This window comes from Schistocerca cancellata, chromosome 9, assembly GCF_023864275.1.
Source record: "Schistocerca cancellata isolate TAMUIC-IGC-003103 chromosome 9, iqSchCanc2.1, whole genome shotgun sequence".
Classification (NCBI taxonomy): domain Eukaryota; kingdom Metazoa; phylum Arthropoda; class Insecta; order Orthoptera; family Acrididae; genus Schistocerca; species Schistocerca cancellata.
In genome coordinates this window covers 460329420-460355358 of record NC_064634.1, presented here as the reverse complement: position 1 = coordinate 460355358, position 25939 = coordinate 460329420, and the positions used below count along the sequence as shown (strand labels likewise).

The 25939-nt window shown below is 43.7% G+C and overlaps 1 protein-coding gene across 1 annotated transcript in view; it reads right to left on the bottom strand.

The window, feature by feature from the left end:
• Positions 1-14372: 14372 nt before the first annotated feature.
• LOC126100912 (uncharacterized) overlaps positions 14373-25939 on the bottom strand; it is a 94977-nt gene continuing 83410 nt past the window's right edge. Inside the window, exon 3 of the mRNA XM_049911578.1 lies at positions 14373-15485. Coding sequence (XP_049767535.1) covers positions 15372-15485 — 114 coding nt within the window. The 3' untranslated portion in view covers positions 14373-15371. The remainder of the gene's footprint in view (positions 15486-25939) is intronic.

Genomic DNA, 25939 nt, shown 5'->3' with positions numbered 1-25939 from the left:
ACAGCAAAATTAGTATGTCAATCAGCGTACAACTATTACAGAAAAAAGAATTAAATACTCAAGGGGTGACCGAGCGGGGTGGCGCAGTGGTTAGACACTGGACTCGCATTCGGGAGGACGACGGTTCAATCCCGCGTCCGGCCATCCTGATTTAGGTTTTCCGTGATTTCCCTAAATCACTCCAGGCAAATGCCGGGATGGTTCCTCTGAAAGGGCACGGCCGACTTCCTTCCCAATCCTGCCCTAATCCGATGAGACCGATGACCACGCTGTCTGGTCTCCTTCCCCAAACCAACCAACCAACTCAAGGGGTGCCGTCACATCTAGAACGATGTAGTCTGAAGAATCAAACAATAATTCACAGTGCAGACAAATCTCAGCATATGTGATAACACAGTAAAAATTAAATATTCTTTCAGTAAATGAAACAAAGAAACAGTCGTTCAGTCCACCTTTGGAGGCAAATTTGTCTACATGAGTAATACTTCTCTACCATATGTTAACCTACTGGTGGCGTTTTGACCCTCTTTGTGCTGACGTAAGCTGTCGCCAGCACACCGGTCGGCAAAGATGTAGCAAGAAGATCGATAACAGGTGCTGAATCAAGCGCGCTTGTCAGGAGAGAGGCCAAAGATAGACGCGAAAGCAGCACGCCGCCAAAGCCTTCTCTACCACCATTCACAGTCTCTAGCTCAGAGTCAGTGCCTAGCGACCAGAGTGGTGTACTTGTATTTCACCAGCAGTGAGGCTAATGTGGACTGTTATGGAAGAGATTGTACCACAGCAAATTGCTTAAAGATAAGTAGCTTTCTGTGTTCAAATGTGTGTGAAATACTATGGGACTTAACTGCTAAGATCATCAGTCCCTAAGCTTACACACTATTTCCTTCCTAGTTAATCCAAAATTATACCTCCCAATGTTTTGTCCTAGTTTACAATTTAATTTTGTCATATTTGAATTTCTTAACAGTTCAAAATTTCAAATATATGTATATAATTTTATACGCAAATTTTCCCCAAAAGTTCCACTTCACTCACTCATAAAATAACGATAAAAAATAATTTTGGCCACTTATGTCTCTTAACTTCTACAAGGCAGCAAACGATGAGGTTCCCAACGCTGAGTCCAGTTTATCATGACGTCTAATTTTTTCGTTTTATTTCCAAATCATAATACAAAATATCCTGCAGTAGGTTGAAATACACTGAAGCAGTGTATGAATTGAATGCTTAGTTATGAAAAATGGAATGTACATTCGTATTATGATAAGAATTAATAATACCAGTCACCTATAAGATGTTATCTAAGTCGCTATTGAACAGAGCCGAACCTCAATTGGACCCAGAAGTTGGAGATTACCAAGGTGGTTTTAGAGAGTATGTTCTTGTGCTGAACAGATCCTTAACTTGAAGTCAGTATTAAGTCAATTTAAACTAGCGAATAAACAGTACATAGTTATTTTCGTTGACTTCAAGAAGCATACGATTCAATCGACAGACATACTCTTGTGAGAATTTTGCAGGAAATGGGCCAGGACCAGAAAACCCACAGCCTTATGCAAAAGAACCTGAGTAACAGGTTCAGATTTCGTGGCTTACGTACGATCAAGATGTGAACATTGTGACGAAGTGTAATGTTCACGTCAAGTACATTTGTTTGAAGTAGCTGGTATACGTATTTTGTGTGATTGCTTTGTAGCTGCTATTAACGTCTCTCGAAGCATCAAGCAGCACTACAAAATCGACATTTTTCAAACTCATCACTGCGGCAGCTTTTTTTTACTTTCTTGTTCGGCATAATGAAACTCCTGGCCTTACAAAGCCGAACGCCTTTAATTTGCACCTTCCCGTTAGCTCTGAAGGAATTCGACAACTATGACTGACAAATAACACACAAATGTTTTCTTCCGTTTTCAACCATTATTAAGCTATTTTAACGAGTTTTCCTTTCCTTTACAACTGTTTGTGAGGTTCTTTGCGAAATACACCTCCTGAAGTAAAGCTTTTGAAATCAGACCTAGCTTCAGAGTCGCTTAATGTTTTCTCTCGCCTTTGAACTTGAGTTTCTAGTTTTCTGCCTTACTCCGTCAATCTTTATTTTCTCCAACTAATATGTTTACCAGACCTTCTACAGAAACGGGCTCAAGTTTCAAATCGTTTTCAGAGTCTCTCCTTGGGCTAGACTATTTCATCAGAACATTCACATTTACAAGCGTCATTAACTTTTATTTTCATTTGAAACTAATAGCTACTTCACTGAAGGTTTTTTTATCATTTTCACTGTCCATGCATAGCACAACTGTACTGCACCATCACGTTTCCGATTGTACGTTGAACACGGTCCGATTCCTTTTTAATTTATGGAAAACTGGAAGCACTGCATGGCATACATTACGGCTATCTGCCACCTCCTTCTTGTATACGGCAGCCAATATGAGAAATGGCATTGTTATTTTCCACGTGAGGCATGATGCTTCCCACTGAACAATACTGGAAAAGTAGTCACTTACCTTGAAACTTTGAGCTGTTTTGACAACAGTGCAGGAAGAGTTATAATTTTTTCGAACTGCAGTGGAGTGGAGTGTTTGTGTCGTATGTTGTTGTGATAATGATGATGATGATGAGAGAAGGGAGGGGGTGAAAGTAGGTGATGGCACAGACCCTACTCTTTTCGAATAGCAGCACCAAGGGGGCCACGAAGCTTAACGTCCCCATCCGACATATGGATCACCATCTTCAGTGTCGCACGGGCTCACTTCATGAGACACTGCGGAGAAGTTTGGTATTTAATCCAGGACATTGGCGCGAAGCTTTACCCCACCATCACCCCCCCCCCCCCCCCCCCGTTGTCGGCCAAATACTGGAAGTGAAATTTTTTCCCACCGCAAGGATTCTAACCATCTCCCCCAGGTGGAGCGCCACCGCACAAACGTACGGTAGCGGTCTCGGACACGGACGCAGATTGTGAGAACTCTCTCATTAAAAAGAAAAAAACAACAAATAATAAATGATAGCGGTAAGGTAGCAGAAGTATTTAATAATCACGTCCTGAAAGTATCTCAGAAGACTGGAATAGGTACTTCAAGGGATAAAGTAATGAAATAGGTATAAGAAGGAATGTCACATACAAATAGCTAAATCACAATTATTCCATGATCTATCAGATAGATTAAGAACGTCACGAATTCCCTCAAAACCAAAAACTCAAACATAGCTGACAGCACTTCAAGTAAAATACTAAAATCTTGTTACTCGCATAAATTCAATCTTCTCAGTCACATTTGTAATCTAATACTATGACTCTAAATACTTTCAGACAAACTGAAACGTGTTATTGTTAGACACCTTTACAAGAAAGGTAGTAAGACAGGTATTGAATAAAATCTTCTCTGTTCACATGGAGTGTCACAGACAACAAAACACTCGGACTTTCGACGGCTGTTCAAAAATGGTTCAAATGGCTCTGAGCACTATAGGACTTAACATCGGAGGTCATCAGTCCTCTAGAACTTAGAACTACTTAAACCTAACTAACCTAAGGACATCACACACATCCGTGCCCGAGGCAGGATTCGACCCTGCGACCGTAGCAGTCGCGCGGTGCCAGACTGAAGCGCCTAGAACCGCTAGGCCACAGCGGCCGGCTCGACGGCTGTCTCTGTCATCGGCATCGGAAGTGAAAATACCACTGAGCGCCAGGCCTGGCACAGTGTTACACTTATATTGGTGCGACTGTAGCGTCTACAATCTTACATAGAGCGCTGAAATGCCACACGAGAGGAAAGGCAAGTTGGGACAGCTCGCAGCAGCTCTGGTCCACTGGAGGACCGGTGACATCGTGTGGCACAACTGAAACTACCGCTCCCACCACCCCACAAGCGTCGAGCATTCCCATCCCTACTAAGTGTGTGCCCTATTTCTCTGTGCAAATTGTTGCAGTTTATTGTAATGTCGGCCGTCTGCTTTATGACAGTCCTCCAACATGATGTACGAGCAAAGATTCTCGTCTTTTCAAATTATGTTCTATGCCCAGCCCATTTTCCAAGAAAGACACAGTTACGGTCGACTTCTCGAGCTCCTTTGTTTAATATGACGCTCCTACTCAGTACAATGCTCAATGAACCGTGGCGGCTCGGTTTGTTGGCCTGGGCGTCACCTCCCTTGCGGCTTATCTTTAGTTTCCCTGGTTGAAACGTGGAGGCTCAGCGCGACGAAGGTGAGTTGTGAACGGCAGGTGACGAAGGAAGACGGCTGTAGCATCAGTGCCTGGCGGCGGTGTTTGGTTGGGCACATTTGGGATGGACAACGCGTGTACCCAGCCGGATCGCCGAGCGACTTGTCGAATGTTGGGCAACCGATAAAGGTGCCGAAGGTCACGCTCTGGAGCGCTGGTGACGGGGTCGCCATCTGTTATTTGAAAAGGAGTTAAAAGGATAACTGACGGTGGGGAGACTGCACCGTAACGTACTGCCTACGGATATTCTGACCCTGTGCTTTATTGTTTAAAGGAAAATTTCCGTAGTATATTGTGCCGTGTTCAGTGAATAACATGTATTTGTTTGTTCTGCAGTGTGCCTTGGCTTGAGAGGGGCCAATGGTTGTTAGTGCGTCTTCTTTGAAGCCACGTGATTCTGTTAATTGGTAAACCGCTTATATGGACCCTCTCGGAGTGCGATGTTATGAATTGAAGTGGTAACACCGTTGAGCGGCAGCGTACCCGGTGGCAATGTCATGGTACTGTCTCGGGTACTGGGTATGAATTTGAAATCTAATTGTGATGTAGTAAAGTGTATTTATTGTAACCTGTGTTGATGTGTTTTAGTCATAACTGAATTACGTAGGGCTGGTACTGAGTGAAATTTTCTGCCTTGCTTAAGGGTTAATTGCAAGTGCTCTGTTTGTACCTGCACCTAGTCAGTTGCATGTACCCGCTTATCATCTTACCTAGACTGAGACGTATGTATTTATTGTGTACGACAAAATCCATTCTAATTATCTGTCAATCTTAGCGAGTTTCCCCCGATGTGATTAAAAGTCTTGTGAAGGCGTATATATATTAGTTTATTTATTTAAGTTTGCCTTTAACTAATGATTTTATCTTAGTTTAGGAGTTGTATTTACCTTGCTAAAGCGAGTCTCATCACTTGTGAGTGTATATTCTGTTATTTTTTTAAACTGCTGCCTCGCGTGTGACCAATGTTATCAGCTGATAGCAGAACATTCGAGTCTTCCTTGGTGGTCTGCAGCGGCGTCTTCTGGGCCCCTACCTTGGCGGCATCCTGCCCAACGCCCGAGGTCTAAGTTATTGCCGCGGGAGCGCTTTGCCGCGTCGTCTGTCATACCCGGAAAAAGCTGAGTAGTTGTCTTGTTCCCTGGAGCTACATCTGGGTTGAACGACTGCCGCCAGGGTTGTAGGCTAGCGAGTTTGGCGGAATTAACTCATGAACGTCTGTAAATTACGATTCAAATTTCATTCTTACTGTTATAAACTCAGATGCTTTGTGTTTACTGAATACTGTTTTCTCTTGCTTATATTGGTAAATTTCAACTGTTTGTCACTTTATTCGTCACTATAATTCTGATGGCTACCATTTTGTTATTAATCTGGAATTTAACTGATCAGTATATTTTTCTTAAATAAACGTTAATTTGGTGAAAACGACGAACTACACTCCTGGAAATGGAAAAAAGAACACATTGACACCGGTGTGTCAGACTCACCATACTTGCTCCGGACACTGCGAGAGGGCTGTACAAGCAATGATCACACGCACGGCACAGCGGACACACCAGGAACCGCGGTGTTGGCCGTCGAATGGCGCTAGCTGCGCAGCATTTGTGCACCGCCGCCGTCAGTGTCAGCCAGTTTGCCGTGGCATACGGAGCTCCATCGCAGTCTTTAACACTGGTAGCATGCCGCGACAGCGTGGACGTGAACCGTATGTGCAGTTGACGGATTTTGAGCGAGGGCGTATAGTGGGCATGCGGGAGGCCGGGTGGGCGTACCGCCGAATTGCTCAACACGTGGGGCGTGAGGTCTCCACAGTACATCGATGTTGTCGCCAGTGGTCGGCGGAAGGTGCACGTGCCCGTCGACCTGGGACCGGACCGCAGCGACGCACGGATGCACGCCAAGACCGTAGGATCCTACGCAGTGCCGTAGGGGACCGCACCGCCACTTCCCAGCAAATTAGGGACACTGTTGCTCCTGGGGTATCGGCGAGGACCATTCGCAACCGTCTCCATGAAGCTGGGCTACGGTCCCGCACACCGTTAGGCCGTCTTCCGCTCACGCCCCAACATCGTGCAGCCCGCCTCCAGTGGTGTCGCGACAGGCGTGAATGGAGGGACGAATGGAGACGTGTCGTCTTCAGCGATGAGAGTCGCTTCTGCCTTGGTGCCAATGATGGTCGTATGCGTGTTTGGCGCCGTGCAGGTGAGCGCCACAATCAGGACTGCATACGACCGAGGCACACAGGGCCAACACCCGGCATCATGGTGTGGGGAGCGATCTCCTACACTGGCCGTACACCACTGGTGATCGTCGAGGGGACACTGAATAGTGCATGGTACATCCAAACCGTCATCGAACCCATCGTTCTACCATTCCTAGACCGGCAAGGGGACTTGCTGTTCCAACAGGACAATGCACGTCCGCATGTATCCCGTGCCACCCAACGTGCTCTAGAAGGTGTAAGTCAACTACCCTGGCCAGCAAGATCTCCGGATCTGTCCCCCATTGAGCATGTTTGGGACTGGATGAAGCGTCGTCTCACGCGATCTGCACGACCAGCACGAACGCTGGTCCAACTAAGGCTCCAGGTGGAAATGGCATGGCAAGCCGTTCCACAGGACTACATCCAGCATCTCTACGATCGTCTCCATGGGAGAATAGTAGCCTGCATTGCTGCGAAAGGTGGATATACACTGTACTAGTGCCGACATTGTGCATGCTCTGTTGCCTGTGTCTATGTGCCTGTGGTTCTGTCAGTGTGATCATGTGATGTATCTGACCCCAGGAATGTGTCAATAAAGTTTCCCCTTCCTGGGACAATGAATTCACGGTGTTCTTATTTCACTTTCCAGGAGTGTATCTTAACGATCTCCCTTCCACGTATTGATGTTTCATCCTTACCTATTCTGCACCTGTTACCTGGGTATCACTCAGAAACTGCGTAAATACGAGGACGTGCTGAAAAGTAATGCCTCTGAAATTTTTAATCTCTTCTCAATTACGGCTGATGCACTGCATGTCACGCATATTACTCCGTCGTCTTCTCTACTTCGCTAACTTAAGTTGCGATCCTCTGCCGTTCGAGGGCTCAGAAATGTAGTGCGTAACGTGGCGGTGAATTACGCAAGTATGTCGCTGTGTGAGAGACCCTCCGGAAACTGAAAGCACAAATTCTAAGAGATCGTCCTCTATGAAACTCGCAATGCCAGCCCACGCAAGAGTGCTGCAACATCTGCTACAATCCGACGCCTCAGGTTCACAGTCTTCTATCACAATCCGTATAGTTACGACTTGCCACCATCCAATTTTTACCTGTATCCAAAACTTAAAGAACGGCGTCGAGGACTTCGGTTTTATAGTGATGAAGCAGAGTAAGCAGAGGTGAGGTTGTGGCTGAGTGAACGAAGTCAAATATTCTACAGTAACGTTATCAACAAACTGGTCTCTCGTCGGGAGAAACGTCTTCATAGCCAAGGTGACTATGTTGGAAAATAAGTATGTAGACATGAAGAATAAAGATGTAGAGTGTTAGTAAAGTTTGTTTTATTTAGAAAGCTTCAGACTTTTCATAAAAAAATCGGAGACATTAGTTTCCAGCACACCCTCTTAATTTGAAGTAAAGAGATGTTACCACATTCACAGGGTACACCATACACAATGGGCATTGGTAGAGCTTTGTCTTCTTCAACATACGAGGTGATTCACCAAGATATGCAAATATTTTAATATATTATTGTACCAATAGAACTAAAGATAAAAGTTCATACAAACATAGGACCTCAAATGATTAGTTACGGAGTTACGGCTAATAAAAGATTTTGCCTGAAATTTAGCAACTTCGCTAATATGAAGCCATCTCAATACTCTACGACAGGGGCGGGCAAACGTTGCACGCGGCTCAGGAGCGCACAGCGCTGCACGTGTGCTGCTCGCGTGCAGGCGTCGACCGGGGCTGTGGCGACAGCCGGCAGGTTGCGGCAGTGTAGTGCCAGGCTAAGCTGCGGACGTTGATGCGATGCGAGCACTATGTAGTGAACGCCGTATTTCAAGAAACGGAGAAGTGGACATTTGCTATCTTTTAAAAAGTAATGGGAGAATCATTTTTTCTTTGTGCAAAAACGTGAAAATTCGAAATGTTTAATATGTGGCAGTATTCTCGCTGGTCAACGGAAGTTTAGTATTGAAGGCCATTATAATAAATTTCACAAGGACGAGTACAATTTATTGTCGGATTCTGAGCGGATGGGGAATTGACTGAGCTTAAGAAGAGCGATCTGACGATACCAGATGAATCTGTCGTAGTTGGCCGGCCGTAGTGGCCGAGCGGTTCTAGGCACTACAGTCTGGAACCGCGCGACCGCTATGGTCGCAGGTTCGAATCCTGCCTCGGGAATGGATGTGTGTGATGTCCTTAGGTTAGTTAGGTTTAAGTAGTTCTAAGTTCTAGGGGACTGATGACCACAGCAGTTAAGTCCCATAGTGCTCAGAGCCATTTGAATTTGTCGTAGTTGCTGTTGTCACGAGAGATCTGCGACTTTCGCTCGTCATGTCTCTCATCTAACTGATTTAACATTTTATGGAGCACTGTTTTCAAGTTTTCAGGACGACAACAATAATAGCCCAGCGGTATGTGCAAGTTATAAGATTGCGCTTAATGTAGCGAGAGCTGGAAAACCATTTGCTGAATTAATAAGTCTCGGTTAGGAGCAAACATCAGTGATGAAAATTTACGTAACTGTTTGTGTTTGTCTGTATGTAGAAATTTTGTTCCAGATACTAAACGTATTGTAAACTCCACCTGTGATAATTAAATAAAACGTATAGTAGGTAATAGGTACTCTTTCAAACCATGATATCTTTCAAGCACTCCTACTAACCTTATTCATTCACTCAATAAAGCAAGCTAGGAAACAAAACGCATTACAGAGGAAGGAGCGGACAGAAGGTATTGTGGGGATGGGAGATAAGCGGGTGGCCAGCTTGCCCCTGTGTGCACGCGGAACACCTGCTAACTGCACGCGTGCAAGTGCACCGCACATGTGCAGGATTCCTGCCCGCCCCTGCTCTACGAGGTTAAAGTAAAGCACGATTTCCATTTATTTTGCTCTTATTGGTCTAGTGAATCTAATAAAACATGTCCCAAACGTGTATCTGCAGAATTTTTCCAGAACATCAAAAGAAACCAAGATTATTATACAAGTAAGTTTGTTTACATTCCATTAAGAATGTAGAAACGTTTATGTCATTGTTGGCAACAGTTAGTGAGTTGTTTCAGTCGTTTCCTAACCTTGTCACGAGTTAGTTTTCTGTATTGATCAGTAAAAGAACATAATAACAACAGTGTATTGAAGCGAAACCACATACAAACTGTTGTAGTTTGTAGATTATTTATGAAATAGAGATGCCTTTCAAATTTAGGACAGAGGAATACGCCGATATGGTGTTTATTTATGGCAAATGTGTTGGTAATGCTACGGTTGCAGTTAACGAATATCCAAATCGGAGGATTCCGAATGCACGAACCATTAGGGAATATTTCCATTGTTACGGGAAACAGGTTCTCTACCTAGCGTTCGTAATCAGTACGAATGCTTCATGCGTGAAGACGATGATGGGGATATTATGGATGTTGCTGAACGTAGCCCGAGTACCAGTACATGACGTATCTCTCACCGATTAGACATTTCACAATCTAGGTATGGCGTACACTGAAGTACAATTATCTGTATCCTTACCATTAACAAAAAGTGCATCATATACATCCAGGAGATCCTGCCCTTCGCTTGGAGTTGTGCAACTGGTTAAATACTAACCGGCGGTTGCACAAATACGTTTTATTTACTGATGAGGCACAGTTTACTCGAGATAGTATAAAGAATTTATATAACAACCACGTATGGTCCGAAGGAATCCCACACGCAACAGTGCAACGCAATTTCCAGCAGCGATATAGCATAAATGTGTGGTGTGGTATAGCAAACACACACTTTATTGGACCATTCATTTCCCCAGGACGTCTAACTGGGGAGACGTACTTTAAATTCCTTCAAGAAGAAATGTCCCACTTGCTCGAAGATGTTTCATTTGCTACGCGATTGTAAACGTATTTTCAACATCACGGCGCGCTTCCACATTTCACCAACGCCGTTACTACACATTGAAATGAACATTTTCCCCAGAAATGGATTGGTCGTGGTGCTATACGTCTGTGGCCACCCAGATCGCCCGATTTAACATCAATGGACTTTTGTGTAAGAGGCATAGTTTATGATGGCAAAGACAATACACTTGAAGCATTACTTGCTCGCATTATGAAAGCAATAGACGAAATTAACAACCTTGTGAAACTGAAACGAGCAAAAAAAAATCTGATCATACACGTGCAGCTAAGTGCACTGAACTCCATGGAGACATTTTTGAACATTTATTGTGAATGTATTGTGAAATTGCATGTACGCTGTACAACTTTCTTAACACTGATCTTTGTTTTTCTCCGGTTTAACATGAATTCACGTGTGCTATCATATTAATAAAAGCAGATTATCTGACACATTCATACAGATTCAGTTAACGTTATTAGCATCATTTTTCCTAAATTCTCTACAACTTCTGTTGAAAACTTTGTGCAATTGTCTGGAATTTAAAAAACAAAATGGGTCAAGTAGTTAATAAATTAAAAATTTTACGAAATTGCGTCTTTGCCTCTCGGGATGTCCTGGAAAGCTACCGCAGATATACGTCTAAGACATGTTTTATTAGATTCAGCAGATGAACAACAACAAAATAAATGGAAATTGCGCTTTACTTTAACCTCGTACAGTTTTGCGATGGCTTCATATTAGCGAAGTTGCTAAATTTCAGGCAAAATCTTTTATTAGCCGTAACTCCGTAAATAAACATTTGCGGACCTATGTATATATGAACTTTTTTCTTTAGTTTTACTTGTAGAATAACATATTAAAATATTTGCTTAACTTCATGAATCACGCTGTATATTCCGTCTTGGCAGCAGGCCAGAACACTGGTCTCAGTCCGTGTCTCTGTAGCAAACATCCTGACTTGTTGCTTGCCCCGCAGTGTGGAAGGAATGCGGCCGGCTTGGCAGCCGAAAGAATTTGCAACGTCTCCGGTGTCGCAACCATTATCTGAAGACGCATCTCACATGCTACAATTTACAGTGCACGTGATCGTCGTGAGAAATAGTTTCTTCCCTGTGTGCTAACGTGTTCAGGACAGCTTTCTCGTGGTGAAAACTATTGGCATCCAAATACTAATCAGTATGCATTGATTTCCTGCACACTGAATGACGAACCTCGCCTCCCGCCTTCTACTCAACTGAAACATCCGGAAACGGTAGCTCACCGTCCCCCTCCACTCCGATAGCGATCTTAATGTCGTGACAGACGCCGATCGTGATCGACCAACTACTGCAGTGCATTTCCACCGTGAGTTCGTATCGGGAAGGTGTCGTCACTGTACCACGGGAAGCAAGACGGACGCAGCGTCAGAGAATTCAGGGCCTATTCCTCAGAGTACACCATGAAGAAGTGTGCGACGCCTGGAGACAGGAGGGATCTCATCCCTCTGCCGCCTGTCATCTCACAATATTCACTGCAGTACAGGAAGTACATCATCAGTAAGAACTGATAGAATGGCTTGACGATCGCAGCTGGGAACTGTTGGGTCAGAAGATCCAGCGTGTATTGTACCGGCACCCTCGTAAAAAGTGACACTACGTCCAGACTAACCATTGTGATTTCCCTAAATCGCTTGAGATAAATGCACGGTTGGTTCCTGTAATAGCGCACAGCCGACTTCCTTCCCAGTACTTTCCTGATCCGATGGAACCGATGACTTTGCTGCTTCCAACCAACCAACCAGACTAACCATGAAGTCAGTTTAGCACGTCATCGTTTTTTAAAGGTCTCAACAAACATTTTCAAGTTATCGACATGGTGTTCACAATGTGCCAATTTGGGTGCTAGTTACTGTGCTAGAGATTTTGGCAGTCTGTAGGTGGGAGAACTGATTGCACTAACAAGTGTCTCACAGGGATACCTTTCTTATGTATCTTCGGTAGTCCATAAACCCCGGGAGGTCTGGCGGCACGAGGCACTAATTTCTTCAGAAGTCTGTCTGATGCACCAGAGTCCTGACACACTAGAGTCTTTTAATAACTTCTCCGTCTTTCCGACGATGGCCTGCACTGGATTGCGACTAAGCTTTTCGTATGTATTATCCTATAAAAATCTAGATAGTAGACTCTGAGAACACAAGACAAATATTAATAATTACCGACCTTATTCCTGGACGAACCACAGCACATGTCTCTCAAAATAAGATACTTAGTAACAATTTGTATTTCAGTTAAGGGTTATATAAAATTTAAATTAAAAAATATTGGGAACTAGTCCTTTTGGTGACTAGTAAAAAACATATGATTGAGCATTTCACAGTATTCTCTGACAGAAGTTAAATAATTAAGATATAAGAGACTTTCTAGATAACAGGTTACCATCTTATTTAACTAAACCAATGCAGAATTTTGTATTAAAAATGGAGTGTGAACAACTAAATGGCATCTTGAGAATGGGAAATAATCACTCCAGGTGTACCACAGGGATCGATATTTGGTCTCCTCTGTTCTTGCGATACGTAAATGACCTGCTATAACATATCCTGAAGTTGAAATAATTATTTTTGCCGACAATATAAGTATTGCAATCAATCCTAACGGAGAAACTTCTACACTTGAAAATGTAAGTAATATTTTCTTAAAATTGAATATCTGGTTTTTGTCAAATGAATTGTCACTGAACTTCGATAAAATTGAGTTCTGCTCAGGGCCTGACCACACCATTATAAATAATGCAAGAGGGTAAATCACTAAATGAAACAGAATATTCGAAATTATTAGGTGCTTATACTGATAAGAACCTGAGCTTGACGACATATGTTACAGATCAAATGGTTCAAATGGCTCTGAGCACTATACGACTTAACTTCTGAGGTCATCAGTCACCTAGAACTTAGAACTAATTAAACCTAACTAACCTAAGGACATCACACACATCCATGCACGAGGCAGGATTCGAACCTGCGACCGTGCGGTCACGCGGTTCCAGACTGAAGCGCCGAGAACCGCATGGCCACACCGGCCGGCTTGTTACAGATCATCTTAAATATCTGTGCTCTACAAGTACTGCATTATGATAATACCATATTTTGCAGATGAAAATTACAGTTAACTTATTTTTCCTGTTTTAGTTTGATAATGGTCGCAGCATCAAAATATGATGTAATTCGTTGTGGAGAAAGAATATATTTGCTTCACACAAGTGTGTGATGAAGATAGTGTATGGTATTAATTCTAGAAACCGTTCCCGACAGTCCTTTTATCAGAAGGGTAGACAGACATCAGCTCCACAGTACCGTTACTCTCCAGTTTAGTTGACTGTAAACAATCAAACTCAATTTTTGAACAACAGTAACTCTCATGAATGTAATACTAGAAGGACGAATGACTTTTATTATTGATCACTGAGCCTTAGTATGGCACAGGAAGCTATTCAGCTAAATAAACATCTGACTACTTACCCAATAAAAAGATGTAAAGAATCTAACAGATAGTAAAAAGCTGATTTTAATCACAACCAGAACTAACATCTGTTTGACGACTCCTACTGTCCTATAGACGAATGCCTGTATGTGTAATAATATGGTGTGTTGGTGCGTGAGTGTGGGTGGGGGGGGGGACAGGGGGCAGCAAGGAGTAGAGAGAGAGAGAGTTAACATAGTTAAGCATATAATGAATCACAGCATGAAAAAGAACTGTAAGTGGAGAAAATCATTCAAACAGTAAGGTGCCATATTCTTCACTGATAAATTGCTTTATAACGGTAAAACTGACTCACTACACATCACAGTAAGAGTATGGCACTATGATCAATGGCATATGAGGATAAATGTCTAGCTACCTGTTAGTGTACATTACCAAGTTAGTTTTTAGGCATGTATCTCTATGACAATACCTTTTATTTATTTCACATGCCTTACGGCTCCATCTCATAATAAAATCTACATTATATAATATACTTAATGAATAAATACAAATTTATATGCACAGCAACAGGCTTCAGCATATATATTAATATTGTTGATCTATGTAGGTCCCCTCATAGCAGTTTAACTGTATTCATATTTATATTTACATTTATTATTTATATGTTTGTGTTCATGGAATGGATTTCCTTTGGTGTGAAGAGAAGAGTCGCTGTTTCCAAATAACTCTCTGGTTGCAATGCATCCTTTGGGTCTGTACCCACATCAAGCATATACAAACAAATGAGTAAATCTGTCTGGCTACAAAATTTAATTATGAATAGAAATGATGTATTGATTTAATCTGTTAAGGGATTAGTAATATCTCTTAAAGTTAATTAACGCGCTCTTCTGTCACCAACTTTGAGAATACGGAATTCATTTCTTTTACCACTACTTTTTAAAGCGAGAAGGATTGAAGCTATTATGACCATTTTCTTTCATTGTGAAAATACATTTTGATAATTATTAAGAATTAATATCGTACATGAGTTCTAGAAAGCGTCAACAACGTATTTCTATGAACACACGGTCTCATGGTGATATGTACTGAGAAAAGTTTTTCAAGCTTCCAGCAACATCAAGTGATCAAAAGTCCATGAGTTTTCTGCCGATTGCTCCTCGGCAACTGTCAAGTGGTGACTGCCGCGTGATTGCAGCTCTCCCTCTTATATAGTCGACACGGGGCAGGAGTGAGCACCAGTGACGTCATAGGAGGACAGCAGCAGCAATGACCAGAAAGTCACCATTAACTGAGGAGCAATTGGCTGAAAACTTGTGGACATTTAACCATTAGACGTGGCTGGAAGTGCGAGAAAATTTTATCGACAATGTACAGGTTTTCTTGTATATGTATCAAATTACCATGATGGCATCTTAATGCTAATCATTTAAAGCAACAGTGGAATGACATATTGTTTCATTTTTCCAGTTCACAACAATTTATTCTAATTCGCTGTTGATGCTGAGACCTAAAGCACTCCGCGACGAATGCTATCATTTAATTTACACACAAACACACGCTCACACACACAATTTAAATATGGTCAAAGGCATTGTGCGAAGTTTCAGTACCACTTGGCTGCCACACGTAGTAGCCCCAGGGTGCAAAGTGACTGTGGCCAGCTTTCATCGTAGGGCCACGGTAAACCTGTAACATAGGAAAAAATTACGATTGAAATAACGATAACAAACACTAAGCCACTTCATATTTCTTGCGATTCAGATGGAAAACAAACTGAAAAGGAAACAACATATAGATACTTGAAGGCAGCTATTCTGTCAGCTCTGCACATAATCTGGAAACGCGATAAACGGTGATCTTTTGCACCACACACGGCTTTCTCATCCCCTGGACGACGCGTACAATATCACAGGAGTATACGCTGCTAGTCTGGATGTATTAGTACAAACTGCGAACAACTGTAACTGCTACAGTGGAAGCCTCTAGGAACATATTATGAGCTAAAAACGCTGAGATTGATGAAATCTCATGATCGTGTTATGAAACAATGATGTTCTGAAACCGAAGAGTGGAGGACACGGTAGAATAAAATTTTGGCACCAAGGTTCATCAATACAGAACAGCCAATTAAATGGATGACACAACAAAAGTCAAGCATACTGTCATCAGATATAAAATAAGGATGTGGTAGTTACGACAAATTCAAAAGTAAATTACAAACATCGATTACTTATCTACAAGTTATATTATTATCTACATACAGCCACTGAAGTATCAATGTTCATTGTAAAAAGGAGTCAATTGTTACAGGCATAGAGAGGCATTACTTTTTTGATTAAGATCACTGAGGTCATGTAACTTAAGACACAAATAGTAGTTCTTTAATACAACTGTAGAAACAGTAGTACTTTTCAGACGTAGAATCTTTATCACAAAAGCATATATTAGAGTGAAAGTACACTTTTAATAGATTGTGCAATACTAATTTCTAAAACATGAGGTTTTCTTAACTCATTCCATGTACAAGAAAGTTCTCCTTAAAGACAGGACCCACCAAACAAGATGAATGAACACACTTGTTACATGGAATCAACTTGCAATAGCTTCTTCAGAATCAGCTGATATTGCGAATAAAAACGGAACTGCTGATTATGGAGTAACTGATCGGATTATATATACATATATACATATATATATATATAATAAATGAAAAGCACCAGTTTGTTATTATTTATTATAATGTTGTTCTACCAAGAACCGACGGAAGATAAAGGAGCGACAAAACAGTTCCTGTTCGAAGGCCGCACTAACCCATGCCTTCATGACGACGCTTAGATACCCGAATCGCAGTCGCGCTGAAGCAACATCTTCAACCGGAAACTTTTTGATTCTCTCTTACTATATTATCCCGATCAGGATACGCTCATAGACAGAGATGTTAGTTAAGCACTAGTTATTGTTGATTGCCTTTATCGTTTTCTCTATCTTTTCCTTTTCGTCCATCTTTGTAGCAATATGTTTACTGATTTATGGACTTCACCCATATTCACTGACCTGCTGGTTTCATCTCCTTATCACTGTCTCTTGATAGAGTTTGCCGCTATATATTAAAGTGCTTTCATTTTCTCATGCATAGTTCGTGTTTCTTACAGATGGTGTAGTCCTACAGAAAATTAAAGGAAGCTAACGTGATGGCTATATATATATATATATATATATATATATATATATATATATATATATATATATATATATATATATATATATATATATATATATTCACAATTGGCATCCAGTCACATGATTTGCTCATTACGTTCTCATCGTCGGTTTTCATGAATAACGTCAGAAATGTATAGGACCTACTATAAAGTAAATTTGGCCCATCATGGCTAAGATGTTTAATAGAATATACTTACAGCTCTGTACACACTAAAGCAAAGGGAAAAGCCAAATAATTCAATGAACTTATTCCTTACTATGGCTTAAATAAATTTTGTTCCAAAATAAAAAGCCCATCACAGACCCTATAGAGTTTCTGATATATAAAGAGTAAGGAAGCTCAGATGGGCCACACCAGACATATCCAGAATGAATAAATATATTTAAGTGCCGTTTCTGCCACGCTATAGCGCAAAAAATGGTAAATTTTCTGACATTAGCAAGTACTTTATATTGTTTATAGTCAATGAATTATGACCGATTTTTTTTTCTAATGGAACTTGTACATTTTTCTGTGGCATTTGAAAGAAGTTTCTAAGAGAAGTTCAACGGCATACCACATATGGAACGTGTTCAAATAATGTCAAGGTAACAGCGCTGCAAATAACAGTCGTGCGGTCGTCAGAAGAGGTTCCGCAGATGTCTGCCCTATTATACCAGACGCAGCCTCGTGTTTACCTGTACGCTTGAAGCACATCAGTCTGAGTTCTGCTGTTGTAGCAGTCAGATAACTTGCTCTTAAGCCTATTGAGAAATTTGCAATGTATACGACAGTCGAAAAAGTGAATATCGTTTACGGAGAATGTCGGCGAACTATTAAGGCAGCGGTGCGGTTGTATGCTGAAGAGTATCCAGAACGTACCAAACTCTCACGATCTGCCTTTGAGAATATTACAGAAAAATGCAAGAAACTGTAAGTGTGAAAAATAAAATATGGCAAGGAATAAGAGGAGCAACTGATGGAAGAACTGAAACTAACACTTCAGCAGCAGTAACACACAATGCAAACCTCACTAAGACGCATCTCGGAAGTACGAGAGGAGTCAACCAAATGAGTGTTCTGCGAATGCGAGATTCCGTTTCATTCCGTTTGCTTCACATTCCACTGCATGTACAGCTTGATGACAATGACTCCCAAAACTAAATGCAGTTCTCCGTAGGTCACCAACGAAAAATGGAAAGAGATGCGGTATATTTATGCAAAACTTCATTTAAGGAAAAGCACCGTTTACAAACCATGAGCATATCAGCCATCGCCGTACGCACTAATCTTTAGCGAAAATTCGCGCTGCCACGAAGAAGTGGATAAAAACAACCCTCTTGGTCTGTCAACGATTGGTGCGAGATTTTCAAGACCGGCCCACTGGTCCCTGTTTTATTGATGGAAGTCTAAATACACTCCTGGAAATTGAAATAAGAACACCGTGAATTCATTGTCCCAGGAGGGGGAAACTTTATTGACACATTCCTGAGGCCAGATACATCACATGATCACACTGACAGAACCACAGGCACATAGACACAGGCAACAGAGCATGCACAATGTCGGCACTAGTACAGTGTATATCCACCTTTCGCAGCAATGTAGGCTGCTATTCTCCCATGGAGACGATCGTAGAGATGCTGGATGTAGTCCTGTGGAACGGCTTGCCATGCCATTTCCACCTGGCGCCTCAGTTGGACCAGCGTTCGTGCTGGACGTGCAGACCGCGTGAGACGACGCTTCATCCAGTCCCAAACATGCTCAATGGGGGACAGATCCGGAGATCTTGCTGGCCAGGGTGGTTGACTTACACCTTCTAGAGCACGTTGGGTGGCACGGGATACATGCGGACGTGCATTGTCCTGTTGGAACAGCAAGTTCCCTTGCCGGTCTAGGAATGGTAGAACGATGGGTTCGATGACGGTTTGGATGTACCGTGCACTATTCAGTGTCCCCTCGACGATCACCAGTGGTGTACGGCCAGTGTAGGAGATCGCCCCCCACACCATGATGCCGGCTGTTGGCCCTGTGTGCCTCGGTCGTATGCAGTCCTGATTGTGGCGCTCACCTGCACGGCGCCAAACACGCATACGACCATCATTGGCACCAAGGCAGAAGCGACTCTCATCGCTGAAGACGACACGTCTCCATTCGTCCCTCCATTCACGCCTGTCGCGACACCACTGGAGGCGGGCTGCACGATGTTGGGGCGTGAGCGGAAGACGGCCTAACGGTGTGCGGGACCGTAGCCCAGCTTCATGGAGACGGTTGCGAATGGTCCTCGCCGATACCCCAGGAGCAACAGTGTCCCTAATTTGCTGGGAAGTGGCGGTGCGGTCCCCTACGGCACTGCGTAGGATCCTACGGTCTTGGCGTGCATCCGTGCGTCGCTGCGGTCCGGTCCCAGGTCGACGGGCACGTGCACCTTCCGCCGACCACTGGCGACAACATCGATGTACTGTGGAGACCTCACGCCCCACGTGTTGAGCAATTCGGCGGTACGTCCACCCGGCCTCCCGCATGCCCACTATACGCCCTCGCTCAAAGTCCGTCAACTGCACATACGGTTCACGTCCACGCTGTCGCGGCATGCTACCAGTGTTAAAGACTGCGATGGAGCTCCGTATGCCACGGCAAACTGGCTGACACTGACGGCGGTGGTGCACAAATGCTGCGGAGCTAGCGCCATTCGACGGCCAACACCGCGGTTCCTGGTGTGTCCGCTGTGCCGTGCGTGTGATCATTGCTTGTACAGCCCTCTCGCAGTGTCCGGAGCAAGTATGGTGGGTCTGACACACCGGTGTCAATGTGTTCTTTTTTCCATTTCCAGGAGTGTACATTCGGTTATGTCGAGTTCCTAAGACGTACTGGTGTCGCAGTTATTGGAAGACATCCTGTTGGGCATAAGGCAGTCAGCGTGGTACAAATATGACGGATGTCCCTCCAATTTCGCACATGTACTGACAGACCCTCGTAAGAGAACATTTAGAGAGCACTGGAACTGTCTTTCAGGAAATGCGAATTCGTCTGCACACGCACCATACTTAATATTTCTGTTGTTGTTGGGTTGTTTTTGGGGAAGGAGACGAAATAGCGAGGTAATTGGTCTCATCGGATTGGGGAAGGACGGGGAAGGAAGTCGGCCGTGCCCCTTCAAAGGAACCATCCCGGCATTAGCCTGGAAAGATTTAGGGAAATCACGGAAAACCTAAATCAGGATGGCCGGACGCGGGATTGAAAAGTTGTCCTCCCGAATGCGAGTCTGTATATGTAGAAAATGAAAATGTCTATTAAGAAACACCAACGGCTCCCAAAGGCATGAACTACCGCCGGTCCTTATGCAAGCAGTTATTCGGCTTGACTGGTAGAGTTGTTGGATGTCATCCTAAGAGATATAGTGCCAAATTCTGTCCAATAGGCGCGTTACGTCGTCGAATTTTTGAGCTGGTAAGATGGTGCTGACCTTAATGCCACAAACGTTCTCAATTGGGAAGAAATCCCGCGACCTTGTTGGCTATGTTAGGGTTTGGCAAGCACAAAGACAGGTAAAAGAAACATCCGTCACGAGCGGGAGGGTGTTATCTTGTTGAAATGTAAGACCAGTATGGCTTGCCATGAAGGGCAATAAAAGGGATGTAAAATACGTCGATTTACCACTGCGCTGTAAGGGTGCCGTGGAGTCCTGCTGTGAAATGAAATGCCACCCACGACTGTCAGTCCTTGTTGTCGGAGCATATGGTGGGTGATATTCAGGTTGGCATCACACCACTGTTCGGAACGCCTCCGGACAGGTCTCTGCTGGTCGTCGGAGCCTGTAATCTGACTGACTGGAGTAGAGCTGTCTCAAGTGATGAGTCCCATTTCGAACTGAGCTTCGATGACACGCGAACACGTGTCTGGAGAATCCCCAAACACCAGTGCTTTACCAACCTGTCACCTGGCATAAGGCCCGAATGTCAAGAGTGATGGTATGGGGTGCTATTTTATTTCATAGCAGGATTCATTTGGTTGTAATTCGCGACACCCTTACAGTGCAGCTGTACACCGACTATATTCTACACCCCATTATGTTGCCCTTCACGGCAAGTCATCCTGAGCTTACATTTCAGAAAGGTAATCGCTGCCCACACATGGCGAGAGTCTCTACTGTCTGTCTTCGTACTTGGAAAATCCTGTCTTGGCCAACAAGGGAGCCAGATCAGTCCCCAGTTGAGGCAACTCAAGATTAAAGCGATCTAACGCGCCAGCTGGACGGAATTTGGCAAGATATCCCTTAGGAGAACACCCAACAACTCTATCCGTCAAGCCGAATAACTGCTTGCATAAGGGTCCGGGGTGGACCAACGCTTTAGTGGCCTACCCAATTTGTGAAGCTCTTTCTATTGAACATATCATACAATTTTTCTGAAAGTGTAGTCATTTGTTCGACGGTATGTGTACGTCACATCTCCGATTTCGTCCCATTCGGTTAATTCCTCCGTAGTGCATCTTTCTTTCTAGAGTGTACTAATCATTGCAAAAAGCGCATTCCCTCAGAGATTTAAATGTACTGTAATCATATAGTTATCAAATATTTGAGATGAACTGGCAGATGGATAGTCAACACCAAGGTGTCTTCTTGTACAACTAATAAAAGTGGAATGTACATTTTAGCCAACTGGTCAACACGTTAATTCAACATGCTTGGACCTAACAGTAGTTTCAAGCTATATTGACAGGAAAGTAAAAGTGTTATCACAGTTACGCATTTCCGTTCAGCGTTGCCTCATGTAGTAATATCGCACGCTCGCACTCAAAGTACGAGGAAAAGTTTAACAGCACAGAACTGCCCTGTTGGTATACATGCACAGTGAGGCCTCGTTAAAGCTACTCAGAATTTTTTACTTTAGTTTTGTCTTTTGTTATATTTTCTCGCTGTAGCATAGAACCCAAATATATTTGAAACAAATGTCACACACACACATACATATGAGACGTATGACATATCCACAATTTTTATCAGACTCTATGGATGTCACAGCAGTTTATAACGCAGCTCTATACCCCTAAATAAGAGATTTAAACACGAGAAACCTAGACCCACCCTCTACCTAAAAATATTGCGATACGGAATCAAACAAGGCCTGGATATGTTTTTGTGGAATCTGCTTACCCATGTTGTTTATGTGAATACGTTAAGTATCAGCTGCAGTTGGTAGAAAATACACTCCTGGAAATGGAAAAAAGAACACATTGACACCGGTGTGTCAGACCCACCATACTTGCTCCGGACACTGCGAGAGGGCTGTACAAGCAATGATCACACGCACGGCACAGCGGACACACCAGGAACCGCGGTGTTGGCCGTCGAATGGCGCTAGCTGCGCAGCATTTGTGCACCGCCGCCGTCAGTGTCAGCCAGTTTGCCGTGGCATACGGAGCTCCATCGCAGTCTTTAACACTGGTAGCATGCCGCGACAGCGTGGACGTGAACAGTATGTGCAGTTGACGGACTTTGAGCGAGGGCGTATAGTGGGCATGCGGGAGGCCGGGTGGACGTACCGCCGAATTGCTCAACACGTGGGGCGTGAGGTCTCCACAGTACATCGATGTTGTCGCCAGTGGTCGGCGGAAGGTGCACGTGCCCGTCGACCTGGGACCGGACCGCAGCGACGCACGGATGCACGCCAAGACCGTAGGATCCTACGCAGTGCCGTAGGGGACCGCACCGCCACTTCCCAGCAAATTAGGGACACTGTTGCTCCTGGGGTATCGGCGAGGACCATTCGCAACCGTCTCCATGAAGCTGGGCTACGGTCCCGCACACCGTTAGGCCGTCTTCCACTCACGCCCCAACATCGTGCAGCCCGCCTCCAGTGGTGTCGCGACAGGCGTGAATCGAGGGACGAATGGAGACGTGTCGTCTTGAGCGATGAGAGTCGCTTCTGCCTTGGTGCCAATGATGGTCGTATGCGTGTTTGGCCCCGTGCAGGTGAGCGCCACAATCAGGACTGCATACGACCGAGGCACACAGGGCCAACACCCGGCATCATGGTGTGGGGAGCGATCTCCTACACTGGCCGTACACCACTGGTGATCGTCGAGGGGACACTGAATAGTGCACGGTACCTCCAAACCGTCATCGAACCCATCGTTCTACCATTCCTAGACCGGCAAGGGAACTTGCTGTTCCAACAGGACAATGCACGTCCGCATGTATCCCGTGCCACCCAACGTGCTCTAGAAGGTGTAAGTCAACCACCCTGGCCAGCAAGATCTCCGGATCTGTCCCCCATTGAGCATGTTTGGGACTGGATGAAGCGTCGTCTCACGCGGTCTGCACGTCCAGCACGAACGCTGGTCCAACTGAGGCGCCAGGTGGAAATGGCATGGCAAGCCATTCCACAGGACTACATCCAGCATCTCTACGATCGTCTCCATGGGAGAATAGCAGCCTGCATTGCTGCGAAAGGTGGATATACACTGTACTAGTGCCGACATTGTGCATGCTCTGTTGCCTGTGTCTATGTGCCTGTGGTTCTGTCAGTGTGATCATGTGATGTATCTGACCCCAGGAATGTGTCAATAAAGTTTCCCCTTCCTGGGACAATGAATTCCCGGTGTTCTTATTTCAATTTCCAGGAGTGTAGTAATGACATATCTCAGTTATGTTTATCGAGCAATATGTCAGGCAAAAATGCAGGCCTGCCAAACATTGGTGCACATCACTCTTCAGAGAAGGCAAGGATATTCCTCACGAAACGTGATTGATCTCTGCCCTGCTGAAATAAAGAAGGCGGAGCTGCCTTGAGCAGAGGTAGTAGAGTTGTGCTCTAAAAACTCCCGGATGTACCGGTTGCAGTGCAGATAGCATCTAATAAATGGAAGTTGTGCTCGTACATTATACCCAGAGATGCCCCAAACATTTGGGTTCTGTCCGCTTTGGCACTCCAATTAGCGCTGATTATACTCCTACAGCCGACCATGCCCGCCTTGTCTTTCAATTTTAGTACATTTCGTGGATGTTTCTGTGGCAAGCTTCAACGTCAACATTGAGGAAGGTTCTGTGGCGATACACGAGGTGGGAAACGTAGTACACAGGTCTGTCACCTCTCGAAGCAACAACAACTCTGACTCGACTGGCTCGTTCTCAGCGAGTCAGATATCTCGAGAGCCTGTTGGCCAGGTTAATACCCAAAGACGCTTGGTATTGACCATTTGTTACCTACCAAATGTTAAGGAATTCAGTTTTAGGTGGATTTTATAATCAGACTCCCCGACGAGAATCCACATTTATAACTTTTTAAAGTTAAAGGATTCGTGGTCGCTTAGTATTTGAACTATTCACGGCTGTGTTGAGAAAATGTGGCCCAACGTTGTCACAGGATCGAGCGATCCATGCCCGTTTTCATATTAGTGAGCTAAGACAACTGAAGTAACACTTACAGATTGTGATCCTCCGGTGAAATAGCTTAAGCATTGCCAATTTAAGCGAAATTTTAAATAGACACCAATTACAATTAAATGAATAACAATAAATAGTAAAATATTATTATCTGCTACTAATAAATTGATGTAGACGACAGCACAAATCCATTTAATTCAGTCAATACCATGAAAAAGTATCCTACAGTAATTCAGATTAAAAGATACAAATTGGTAATTAAGACTGCATAAATCTGCGTAATCAGAATGGTAGTAGACTCCACAAAAATCAGTAAATCGTCACTAGTTCGCCAAAATAACGAAGTCTCATGCTCTGAAATAGGCTCAAATAATCGCAGAACAGCAATAATTCACGTAAAAGTTCACTGAAACACATCTTGTGATGATCGCTGTAAGACGACATCATATGTAAAGAAATCAACTTGACAGGAGCACGTGCAGGGCCAATTTCACGCTGTGCTCCAGAGATGGGGCTGTCTCTGGTCTTCCACCGGACGCTAAGGTGACCATGTGACCGGGACAATCCTTCCGTTGGGGACCACAATGGTTGCTTTTTTCTCGTGGCCGCTTTTCGCGTCCAGTGATAAATTAAAGCATACCCCCCCAAAAATTGAATCATATGTGTCGCTGAAGAGCCAGTAGGATCATTTGAAGCGGAAAAGATGGACGATTGCGCATGTGGTGAAGCGCTTTCGACATCCGCGTTAGCTTATAAGTTATTGTGAATTAAATGTTATAAATAATTCCTGGACTGTGAAAGTGAATGTCTCGGCAACGCATTATCCAATTGCAACAAACGATGTGTCTACGGACACGTCTCATGGAACCGTATCAGACTGTGATAGTAGATTTACTGAATATATTCACATATTTAAATGAGAGGCTTAAATGTATATTTCCAAAGTATAAACAGCTTTTCTTACTAAATAAATAGAGAAACATTAAAAGTAGCGGTAGTACTGTAAATTTTAGTAGGAATTTTTTTATGAATAATTTAAATAGTTGTTTGTTCATGTTTACACTTATAATTCCAAAAACGGACGAAAACCGTAGAAATTATTGTTTATAAATAAACTATGGTAGATAACAACTAACAGCACCATATTTCTCAGAAGATTTCATATGTGTATAAAAGGTTAAAATTAAGAATTTCAACAGTTTTCACGTTCAGTAGTTTAACTGAATTGAGTGGTACTTGACCGAGTTTTTCTGGGTGAAAAGCGGCAATTTTGAGGGGAGACTACGTTCGGATGCCGTTGGAGGCGGTCAGGCTGTGTTGGGAGAAAGTTTTATCAGATGAGCGACGAAATAGCTGCTAGTTCGCGTGTGTGAATTATTCACATTTCCTACTTTCTGGCGGTGTCCCAAAGAAACGTAGCCAAACTTTTAAGTCCAGCCACATTTACGTGGGCCCATGAACCGTGGACCTTGCCGTTGGTGGGGAGGCTTGCGTGCCTCAGCGATACAGATAGCCGTACCGTAGATACAACCACAACGGAGGGGTATCTGT